At 31.9% G+C, this 12,129-nt stretch overlaps 2 protein-coding genes across 2 annotated transcripts in view; one reads left to right on the top strand and one right to left on the bottom strand.

Moving 5' to 3' along the window:
• The first annotated feature begins 6,666 nt into the window (after window positions 1-6,666).
• LOC119830363 (cytochrome b5-like) lies at window positions 6,667-8,642 on the top strand. Its single transcript, XM_038353356.1, has 3 exons — window positions 6,667-6,897; window positions 7,380-7,789; window positions 8,010-8,642. The coding sequence occupies exons 2-3, from the start codon at window positions 7,505-7,507 to the stop codon at window positions 8,193-8,195; spliced, it is 471 nt and encodes a 156-aa protein (XP_038209284.1). The 5' UTR covers window positions 6,667-6,897; window positions 7,380-7,504; the 3' UTR covers window positions 8,196-8,642.
• A 111-nt stretch (window positions 8,643-8,753) lies between these two features.
• LOC119829236 (metallophosphoesterase 1 homolog) overlaps window positions 8,754-12,129 on the bottom strand; it is a 10,310-nt gene continuing 6,934 nt past the window's right edge. The window contains exon 8 of the mRNA XM_038351632.1: window positions 8,754-8,943. Within this exon, the coding sequence (XP_038207560.1) occupies window positions 8,925-8,943 (19 nt within the window). The 3' untranslated portion in view covers window positions 8,754-8,924. The remainder of the gene's footprint in view (window positions 8,944-12,129) is intronic.

The following is a 12,129-nucleotide window of genomic DNA, read 5'->3' as shown; positions in this document are numbered from 1 at the left end:
TTTAAATGATTGTAAGATTGAATTTTGATATTATACTTATCCCAGCCATCCATCCTATTCAAGATATTAAAAGACTAAAAGATTTTAGTAGTTCCTGAGATAAGCGCGTTCAAACAAACGAACAAACAATCTCTTCAGCTTTAAAATATTAGTTTAGATTTAAGAGAACTGAATAAAAAAAAATTATTACCGACTTCGAAAAAGGAGGAAGTTACCAATTCTACTCCTTTCTCCACTTCTCACCTGATGATCAACTATCAAAAACTAAATAAGTATATATTATTTGTAGGTAGGAACCTACTTGGTTTTATTTCTGAGAAGCGATATAAAGAGGGAAAACGAAACGAGCAAAATAAAGTCGGAAAACCCATAAGTAATTATTGAATATAAAGTAGTTATTGAAGTTTATTAGGTGAGTAAAGTATCTAAAACATTCACAAGCATCATACTAGAAGAACTTAAGCGATATGAAAGGTACTTTTAATTACAAGATATATGCTGTTTATTTCAAGACACAGTCCCAAAACATAATTATAGATCGGTCTTTATAATGTTAACACTACAATACAATAAATAAGCAGTTATCCTTACCTACCATTTTCACAAAACGCTTATCTCCAGCGACACAACAGCTTCTACCTGATTAAAACCCAAGACTTCGATACTACGAATGTATTTTTCCCAAATAACAAAATTGTTTAGGTAGGTAACGGATCTTCATGTACGTGAATTAATTATTATAGTATTCACGAGTTCATAGTTCGCAAACGCAATTTATCACTAAGTTGCCAAAAAAATAACATGCAAGCATTCCATACATGACAATAATTATTTTAATTATATAATATATTACTAGCATTTGCCTGCGGCTTCGCACGCGTTAAATTTGGAGTAGTTTAAAGATATTATACATATAAACCTTCCTCTTGAAATACTCTATATTTCAAAAAACACCTCAAAATCCGTTGCATAGTATTTAAGATTTAAGCCTACATCCTTATGTAGGCTTAAATCTTAAATCTTAAACAGAGAAAAGCGACTTTGTTTTATACTATGTAATGATATTAATTTGTTATATTGAATTACAGTCTATTTTTCATGAAAGTAAAGTAGGCTTTATCTCGCATTGTCATGTGGTAGCACGTGGCAGTCCAGCATCATATCACATTTTGCTGACCAATAGTAATTGTTAGTACTTATCTAAATGTAAACATATTTTTTTATCGCGTAACTTTATTCCATTATCTGAGGAAAACTTAGCGTATTTTTTTAACGTTAACATGTTTGTATGAAATAAAACATTCTGCTTTAGATCACGAGTTATCGAGAAAAATTGTATTTCTTGTTATTGTTTGATCTCATGGGGGACTCATTGAACTCACTTTATAAACTCAATATAGTTTTTGTTTTAAAAGTGGTATACTTTCTTCAATATGATAAAGGTTTTATAACAGATAATTCCTATTGAGTTTTCTTATACCAGCCTTCTACTCGTATTTCCTACGAATAGTTACCAAAACAATGACAATTAGTATACAACAATCGTCTGTGTAATTTTTTAGCTAACGTCAGAGATGTCTAAGCCGATTTCGGTGCACTTAACACTTATCCATTTATTGATGTCACCTTCACTTAAAACGTTAAAAAATTTTTTAAGTAAAAAGCATTATATCCACGTGGACGGTAAACAGTGGAAGAGGACGCAGGCGAAAGCTAATAGTTGTTCTATTTATTTGTTCCAACACACAAAGCATCAACATTAAAACTATCTCATTAATTTTAATAATTAGATGCAATAACCAATGAATTATCTCAGACCCATAATATGAAAAGATATAAAATTTCTACGCCTTTACATAACTTTCTATTTATGTTGGTAACAAACACGCAACGCGCACGGCTCGGAGGTGGGACAGCGTCACGCCCACAAGCGTGGATCACGTTAGACGCGGCGACACTTGCATCAGCCGGATGGAATGGTTGATATTGTTAGTCGGCTCCCAATTCTAACGTTACAATTTACACACGTTAGCTAAAATACCAAGACCTCATTAGAACCATGACAATATGCATTGTTTCCATTGCATCACCTTTTATTCGTCTAAAATACTTCACTTCAAACAGTTCTTTACAAATAAAAATTTTATTTGATCCAACATGTTAGAAAAATAGGTCAAGTCAGTTATGGCATTGACGAACGTTTTCATTCATTAACCATTTGATCTAGTTCGACAATTAATACGAAATATAGCTCATGTTTCTAATTTAATCCTCGTTACATTGTTTATATATTTAACCAATTAAATCATGTTTACATAGACTAGCAAAGCAGTGTTCAAATGAGAGGTTAATTATTCCTAATAATTTTACGACCTACACTGCTAGATTGTCGACGATCAACTTGTTTCTTGACCTCTAAACGCATATAACTTAGAGCGTTATCTAGCTCATACTCGATCCAGATCACATTTGAACTGATCACCGCGTAAATAGTGTTTATATATTATCCCTCCATATTGAAGGCCAAGTTGGCCATCCACCAAACATACTATTGTTAATTGCGGCGCTGTAACTCACTATCCGAAGGACTTATTATATGATTCTTGAAGCGAATATATATGAATATATTATAATAGTATAATATGACATAATATTTTAAAACGTTAGTTCGTGGTGATAAGTTGTCTTGCCGGGGATTTGAGTATCTACGTTTGTTAATTGTTCGCAAGCCTCTTGTCTCGAAAAAGATTGAGGTAGTGCATAATTTTATCAACGTCTGAAGCACGGTAATATAAGATAGTATAATCGTGTAACATTAATGTGCGTAACTTCGGGCGCGTAGACATTCTCTACCCTCGGACCTCCAAACTATCTCTAGTCATAGTCACAAAAATCTTCGTATAAAATTCAAAGTTGACTGACTGACTGCAATAGCGATCCAGTGGACGAATCGGGCTGAAATTTGGCATACAGATAGACGTAATGACGTAGGGATCCGCTGAGATAGGAGTATGAAAAATTCTCCCCCAAGGGGATAAAATAGGAGATGAAAGTTTGTACTATGTTTGCACTATTCATAATGATGAATTTATTAGGACTGCGTGGGCGTATCACGACGACGTTACCCGGGTAAAACCCTAGTGAGGCTATAGTACTTTCACTTGTTTTATTGATAATCCCAATAATGGGGATCATATCTAGTGATCTGTGTATTTAATAGTCCGATTAATGTGATCAAGGGAAAAAAATATTAATTTCCTATATAATTACCTTCCTACTTATTACAGCGGGTGAGTCTTACTTCTGAAACCGGACAACATTCTATATTTGAACACATATACCTAATGCCATTCATATTTCCCGATCAGTCTAAGTTATATATTATTACGGTATCTATTTCATTTCTACGATTCGCTATTAGACTAAATTCAATTTACTAGAAAGATTAAAGATCGGCTGATAACAATAATATGATTTTGAAGATTCTGAATTATAAAAAGTAATACTAGATGGCGATAGATCTACTCTAATCAAGTTTAATGCTGCACTTATATTAGAAAAATTTTCAATCGTTCAGCTATAAGAGCCATACCATTTGACCCTATCCAGTTAAATCTTGTAAACGCTATCACGAGGTTTAATTAAGCGCTGATAAAGAATTATTATCTTTAAATAAAACGCATAAAATGATGTTATTTTGTATGACCAACACTTTTGGGAACGTGAATTAACGTATGTTTCTCTAAAATCCAACTTCTTTCCAATGATTTCCAATAAATAAAAAGAAACGATATTCAGATAAACAAAAACGTACATATGTATTTGTTAATCTTAAGCTGATTAATTAACTGTGCAATTTCCAATACACTTTAGCAAAAAAAGAGCTTACTACAACCCTTATTTAAAAATGCAATCAATATCATAGTAATAGCATTTAAACTATATTGTAAGTTATCACATTACTACATATTCATGCCGCTGCGATACATATGTCCAATGATAGGTCCGGTGACCCATTAGTCGAAACATTCAACTTACTACACTGCAATTACCTAGAAACTCACATATTTATAATCCAACAACAGAATACTGAACGTAAGCATTGTAAGTTGACCATATTATGTCTATCATCAAAGGTCAACTCGGTGTAAAAAAGGTAGACTGGGCGTAGAATTTACGAGTAGAATAATTATTTAGAAAACATTTCGTCATATAAAACATTGTTTTATTTTTCTACACAAGTAATAATTTCAAAGAAAAATCATTGACGTAAGCAATCAATGACGTCTTTTTAGTTACTACATAATATTTGTCAGTATGATGAGATAAAATAATAATATTATAGCCATGCAAAATAGTCCAATGACTTTTGATCTAGGCGCTTTTTAGAAAGATTACACATACAGATAAAGAACCTTATATTGCAATAGAATATTAATAGACTTCATAACTTTTTATATAAATGAAATACGATGTTTCTTTACTCACAAATAACATGCAAAATCTATGCAAACAGATTTATATAGGTCAATATAAATAAATAATTTATAAAAATATTAAACACTGCGCAATTCGAATAGTAATTTCGGCTGAATGTTACATCATATTATTTTGCTATAGGAGTTTTTATGCGCAAAAAAACATCATTAGATTTAAACTATAATATCGTTTACAATGATTCGCCTTCTGTAAAGAATTCAGTCGAGCCTAACTAAAATAAAAAAAATCATGAGATTATTTTTTTCATCAGGCTATTTTATCCTAATTAGACAAATATTTCTAGCTTCTGTGTGTATGTTACAAACATATAATCTTCAATATCAAGGCTGTCCTAAAATGATGCTTGTCCTTGAACACTTTTAATCTGGAATAGTCATAAAATTATTCCAAATTCTCAACAGATTGAGATTTATTGGTAAGACTTTCGAATACCAAAAACGAGTAGGAAAAATGGAGCGCTATCTGTTTGTTTTAGATGTGACGTTAAACATACGCATATTCGGGAAAACAAATTTATTATCAATCAACTTGGCAAAATACATCAATCATCTTGAAAGTTAATCATAATATTATGTTATCATTCTAATATTATGCGAGTTCATTCAACGCTACACGTCACTTAACTGGACCGATCGTAAACCTATGTTACCAAAACATTACAATAAATTTAAGTCGAATTAAAAACCTAAAATGAATCATTTAAAGATCACGATATCGTTTTTAGTTCCGCATCATTATTTTAAGGTACCAGTTTTATATTATAGAGTGTGACCTTTTATTATACAGTTTGATGAGTGCGAATGGATTAATTATAATTAGCCTCTCGTACGTTTTAAGATACGAACGTTTAACTTGTTTTGTTACACTACAAAACTTCCATTTCCATGCTAAGACATTTTGAAATCTGGCCAGTTATTTCCATAAATAAACACAGATTTAAATTTATGAACGCATTTTGTTTTACAATATTCATTTTGAGATGAATTTATTTCAACTTCCATGTAAAATAATTTGTAGTTTATAATTCCAACTTATAAATATTATCGTTGAATGAAATACTAGCTGTGCCCCGCGGTTTTACCCGCGTAAGTCCGTATCCCGTAGGAATATCGGGATAAAAAGTTGCCTACATGTTACTCCAGTTGTCCAGTTGTCTACGTACCAAATTTCATTGCAATCGGTTCAGTAGATTTTGCGTGAAAGAGCAACAAACACATACACATCCTTACAAACTTTGGCATTTATAATATTAGTAGGAAGGAAGTAGGATTGATTAAAGGCGGAGTATTCAATCACATAATAAATGAACCATTGAAACTGATGAGCACATGTACAAATTATTTTAAAACTGAATGAATAAAAACAATACACATTCCTAATTAAATAGTCAAGTAAAAAGTCTTCGAAACATGATCGTCAAGGTATATCGACGGTAGCCGGTAGGTACTTTAAAAAATGATAATTAATCAATTTCCATACGCTTCCGAAACTCAATCGTATTATTACATCATATTATTTCATCAACAGGTACATTTTTTGCCCGAATAAATAATGGCTATATTAACGAGTATAATATCAATGATAGGAACGGTATTATTTTTATCCATGTTTTATTTATTTGTTATTATTGTTATGGAAGATATTTTTTATAAATCTATGTAATGTTGCAGACATTTATTTTTAACTATTAGGGCGCAGGCGTTTTGTTTAGTAGCTAAAGCTGCCGAGTTTTAATAGTAAATACTATTAAGGATTTTAATTTTAAATTGACGGTAAAGGAAAAAGTGGTACAGATTAATTAGAATTCCTCGTTCACAAAACCAAAACCCAAAAATAACTTCCTTGTACAGATCGAAAGTTACGATAAAACATTTAGGGATCCAAATATAACTCTCTCAAAATCGAGGGCGAAAATAACCACAACATTGCGATATGTATGTATGTACAGCCTTCATGTGTTTTAACTGACTCACATTTTAACGTAAGATACGTAAGACTTACTACGAGCTGAATATAATCGAGGGTTAAAAAACCATACATAAAATCTCAGGTTGGCTAAGCATGTAAACGTATCGAGGCACCACGCCGAAGCCGGCGCAAGCCGCTCCACTGATTACATCAGATCGCGGCGCGTGCCCAACAAACCGCCAGCTATATAAATATCGCGCCGCTGCTGCTCAATTCATTCACCAATTGAATGTTATAGATGATTAGTCGATATTAGCTTGTGGCAATGATCTACGCTCTCATGCATTTACCTGAATTATTTACTCTCAATCTTATTTACGATCAGTGGTGGCATAGTGACAATTGTTGTGACAGTCATTCTCCGGACTTCGAGCATCAGCAGAGATAACGCATATAGCTGCGATTAAACATACGCATTGATTTTATTAGGTAAATATTTTTGTTATTTATTTTGCATTAAGTGTTATTATGAACAGTATATCTCATTTTAATCATGACACAAATCATTATAAAATTATTGAATTATTTATTTAATTTTAATAAAAAATTCAATAATAACCAAAACGAAAAAATATTTAGCAGGTCATACAACTGACCCTTAGTTATCATTGAAGCCTTTAAATTGCGTCAACAATCGTTCGCGATACGATTTGGACTATCGCAGTAGGTGAATCGTTTAAATGAGAGAATAACATAAAACCGATAAATTCAAGTATATTGTACTAACAAAATAAACATAAATATCCATTTCACGATTTGGATAAATTAAAATAATTCCCATAAATAAATAAATTTTGATACAATTTAATTTAAATAAAATAAGTGTTAGACAATAAAATTGATGAATATCAATATTTAAACGAGTTTCACTTTTTATACCATTCTAACAATTTTTGATTATTTTGTTTCAGTTGTAAGAACAGCTTCAAATACAATTAAACGTATTTAATAAACTTTGATCGCCTGAAAACAGAAAGGCAGAGAGGAAATTACCTTTAGGCACTTTTACAAAAGCAAGAAAGATAAAAGAAGCACAATGACGACAGTACAAACGCCACCCGAAGTGAAAATGGGCGCGCTCGATATAAAACCAGAATCCAGTGATTTTGATATGATGGCACTAACTATGGCAGCTCTACGATTCGTCAATCCGTGGAGTGTCGAGACGAAACCAAAATGGTCAAACAAAATCGAGCCAGGCACCCCGGAGGCAAAAGACCGAGTCATTTCTCTCGCTGAAGTTTCCTTACATGATACTCCGCAAGATTGCTGGGTTGTTATCTACGACCGCGTCTACGATATATCAGCATTCCTTGACGAGGTTAGCATTCAATTTAAGCACATTATTATTCTTTATTTAAGTTGTTATTTATTTTAATTTTATCAAAATGAATTCCCATATAAAAGTCAGTTTAAGCAACGTCTGCCAAAAGATTAGTTTTCATCGTTAAAATTTACTAGTATTCAATGTACTTACACGAAGATCTAAGCAATAAACAATGTAATTGACGTCAATATCTAATCGTGAATTATATTTTTAGCATCCTGGTGGCGCTGATATTATGCTAGAGTACGCCGGCCAAGACGCAAGCACTGCGTTCAGAGGTTCAGGGCATTCCAGTATGGCCACCAAGGCTCTGGAGAGATTCCTCGTGGGAGAGTTGCCAATGCATGAACGCATGTACCGACGCCCCGGAGGAATGCGACTTAGTGATATCCCCGAATGAACAATATTTACACTTTGAATAATTATGAATATCACCCACTGTGTAACTATATTTTAGCGTATTATTTGAGGTTCCTATATGTAAGAGTTAAAGCCCGCTTAGTGTTAATGTGCTAGTTGATAAATAAGTTATTATTCGCCAGTTGCTGGGTCATATAACGGCAGAAGATATTAGTGTAATAACCTTAAAAGCTAAATTATTATTATTGTAGATGTGAATGTTGGGTTAACCTCGTTGATTATGGTGTCATAACTTTGATAAACGTATCAAGAGACTTTTAAGAAGTATTAGCTGACAATTTTTTCAATATTCACAAATGGTGGATTAGTTTTAAGGCTTCGCTACAGTATTAAACTGAGTATATGTTTTCGCTTGATACTATGAAGTATGTGGCGCAAGTTACTATTATTATCTCTACTGATATTTTGTAATAAATATTTTTTACTGATTACAATTTTTAATTTTAGATACCTCAACCACCTGACATACAATAAAAAACGAACTTATGCGTGATCTAATAAAAATTAGCAATGGTTGTTATATTACATTTTATTCATAAACTTAAATGACTATGATAAAATACTATATATGTGTTTGCCTGACTTATCAACAATAATTAGTTATAAATAACAAATTTGATATGATAAATTAATATATACATTAAACATTTGAGAGAAATGGAAGCAATATACATAACTATACCTTGTAAAAATCCAGTATTTATTCTGTTCATACTTTCTTATCGGACCTGAAACAAAAATAACAGTATATATTTTGTGGCCGTCCTTTAAAATGGCAAGATATGGCTGCCCAACATTTAAGATGTTGTACTAATTGTTTAAATTATTAATTACTTCCTCCTGTTTGTGGGCTACATCTAATTAATTATTACTGTTGAAGACCGACCTAGTATATTCACCAACAATTACTTGTTAATCATAAATTCCTGATAAAGGTAAATTATCAGATCCAATAATAATGATATTCTGATGTATCTTAATATGCACTTCAAGGCATGCAAAGTAATCGGATGGATACAATTAGTTTATTTAACCTGAAAGATAACGCAGGTGCGTAGATATTAACGATTTTACGTGTATCTTTATACGTGTCAAATTAACGCATAGTTATGGTGGATTGTACTCGCATCTTTCATGAGAAATAGCAATGTTTCTTAATAATTAAGATCGATTTCAAAAAAATTAGTTATATACAATTCTGAAGATTTTACATTTTATAATGGGTTTTGTTGCATTATTATGGAAAATAATATAGGAAGAACCGACCTCATAGTCGGTTTGTTGCGGTATTAAAACATAACAAATATAATAGATAATGTTTTGATGAGGATGAAAAAGATGACATTTTTCGTTGAAAGACATTTTTTAGTCGGGAAAATTTTTAATTGATACCCTGCTACCTGCCACCGGGGAAGAAGCTGTGGGATATGTCTGATTCCAAAAGACTAAATCCCCATTGTATTCTGACGGGGCCGCAGGAGTGTTAGAATCGACCGAGACCTTCTTATTCGTATGACTATATTTTAGCCTTGATACATTATAAAAACTAATAGTTTAGCTCTGCAACTCTTCGAAGATGAGGATTTTATATGGAATATTAAAAGGTGATAAACGCTTATTTTATTGTCTCTTATAAAAGTGCTAGACAACTCGACAACTGGATGTTATCAAAGGCTTTGAACTTGTTCATTTAATCATATTATATCTGAGGTGTTTTTACCCTCTCACAAATACATTGTTTCTTTTTTAAATAAACAAACGATTACACAGTTTTTCGAAGATAAAAGGATGTACAAAATACAAGTACAATAGAACAGTATGCCAGCTTTTAATAAAACATAAAACATATTACAGATTTTCGTTTTTACTTTCATGTGGCATTAACACGCACGATATTTTTGTAGAAAAAATACTTTTTTGTGTATAAATATGGTATTCAATAATATTAATTAAATGTTAACTTTCAAAGTCACATTAACTCTTTTATCCCCATTATATATTAACAAGCCCCAAAAATCATTTGAAAACCGTAATTCCGTTTAAAACAATAAAACCTTTCATGCTGATAATATAAACCTTGTGTAAAAACTTCACAATGAAATGTTAGTTTGTTAAAATTAATTTATGAAATAAATTTTTATGTGTTCAATAATTCATAATTAAATAAGTTGTTTATTTTTAACCCCAATCTACAATATACATAAATTAAATACCGATGTAAAGTCGTGAAAATGATAAACCGATAATCATAGAACAAATCAAAGATAATTGACAAATATTCCATTCAGCGCACGCGCATCCAGCGTATGCAAATAACTACAGATGTGTCATTACTTCCTAGATTGAAATCTAGATCATGATTATTATTATGATCCAGTAAAAAATAAAAAAGTAAAGTGGCCGTTTGCTGGATAAAATCCAACAGCTGGGAATTAAAACAGGTGATAGATACACCCAGACATCTGTCGACCATCCCAAAGCGATATAACCAGCGGGGATTTGGTTGGTTGAACAATTTTCAAGTTCAAGGGAATAAATATTAAAAATCAATATTATAAATCCTTGGCAACGATCCAACAAGGACTTTTAATAAGTTACTTATTTCACTTTTCCATTTCCGCTATATGTATGATTACTATGGCTGCTTATAAATAGCAAGTCAAGTAATATAAATACTTCCGCACATTTGACGACAGAGTCTCTACGAAGAGTTACTCTAGGAAAACACAAGGCGACAGGTGACAGCAACATCTCGGCGACTAGATGCGAAATCAAGCTGCGGCCATAAAATTTCCTACATATAAGATGATACAATAGACACATGATCATATCGTGAGAAAAATTATCTTGTCACCGACGTTCGCGGCTAATATTACCGTATGCTCGCGCACGCGTACGCACGGCGACAGTCGCGCGACATCGCAACGTCAATCTAATAGAATGCTCTCCAGCTAATGAATGGTTCCCGCGTGACGTCACCGTGTCTAGACGTGGAACTGTCGCATGTGTCAGCGACTAGACGCGGCGACGAGACGATGGCTGTTATGAATAATAGTAAACTCGATTATAAAGTTAATTAGTTGAGTAAAAAACACATCTTAGAGACGTAATCCCATTGTTTTAATATAAAAATTATGCCTTAATGTACCTTTATTCTTCCACATCTACACTTATGTTTATAAAGGGAATAGATTTTTGTATTCTTATTTGAGAATTGAGACAGAGATAAGATTTTCTTTCAACAAAAAGGACTCAAATCGGCTAAGGAAGTGTTCACAGATTAAATAACGATACAGTTCATATTATAGAAATTAAAAAAAAAATTAACGAGGTATGGAGTTTACAAATAAACTAGCTGTGACGCGCGGTTGAAACCGCGTAAGCGTGCTGCGTAACCGTATCCCGTAGGAATATCGGTATAAAGAGTGCCTATGTGTTATTTCAGTTGTCCAGCTAGCTACGAAGCAAAATAGTATTATTATTCACCAATAGATGTCAGGAAAAAAAAAACACGAATAAAACACGAATATGACATTATTTCAGTTGTCCAGCTATCTACGAAGCAAAATAGTATTATTATTCACCAATAGATGTCAGGAAAAAAAAAAAATATATATATATATATATATATATATATATATATATATATATATATATATATATATATACAAGAATTGCTCGTTTAAAGGTCGTTTAAGATTTAGTATAAAAACTTCACGTGTAGATTTCGTAAATAAACAAAAAACGAAAAACGTGTGGTCTGTATAAAAAAAAACTCTATATATCATAAATCCAACAAAAAAACAGGACATAAAAATTTGTTAACTTTTAAATGGAGTAAATATACCTAGTCTTGCCATAAATATTGTAATAAAGAAAAAAGAAAATTGTTAACTGCAAATAACATTTATTAC

This window comes from Zerene cesonia, chromosome 1, assembly GCF_012273895.1.
Source record: "Zerene cesonia ecotype Mississippi chromosome 1, Zerene_cesonia_1.1, whole genome shotgun sequence".
In the NCBI taxonomy this organism is placed as follows: Eukaryota; Metazoa; Arthropoda; class Insecta; order Lepidoptera; family Pieridae; genus Zerene; species Zerene cesonia.
Note: the sequence above shows the minus strand (reverse complement) of the source record. Positions and strands in the feature narration are given on the sequence as shown.

Excerpts from the sequence above, each read along its gene's own strand:
- LOC119830363 (XM_038353356.1), top strand. The coding sequence starts at position 7,505 with ATGACGACAGTACAAACGCCACCCGAAGTGAAAATGGGCGCGCTCGAT. Across the intron at positions 7,790-8,009 it reads TATCAGCATTCCTTGACGAG|CATCCTGGTGGCGCTGATAT; the intron begins GTTAGCATTCAA and ends TTATATTTTTAG.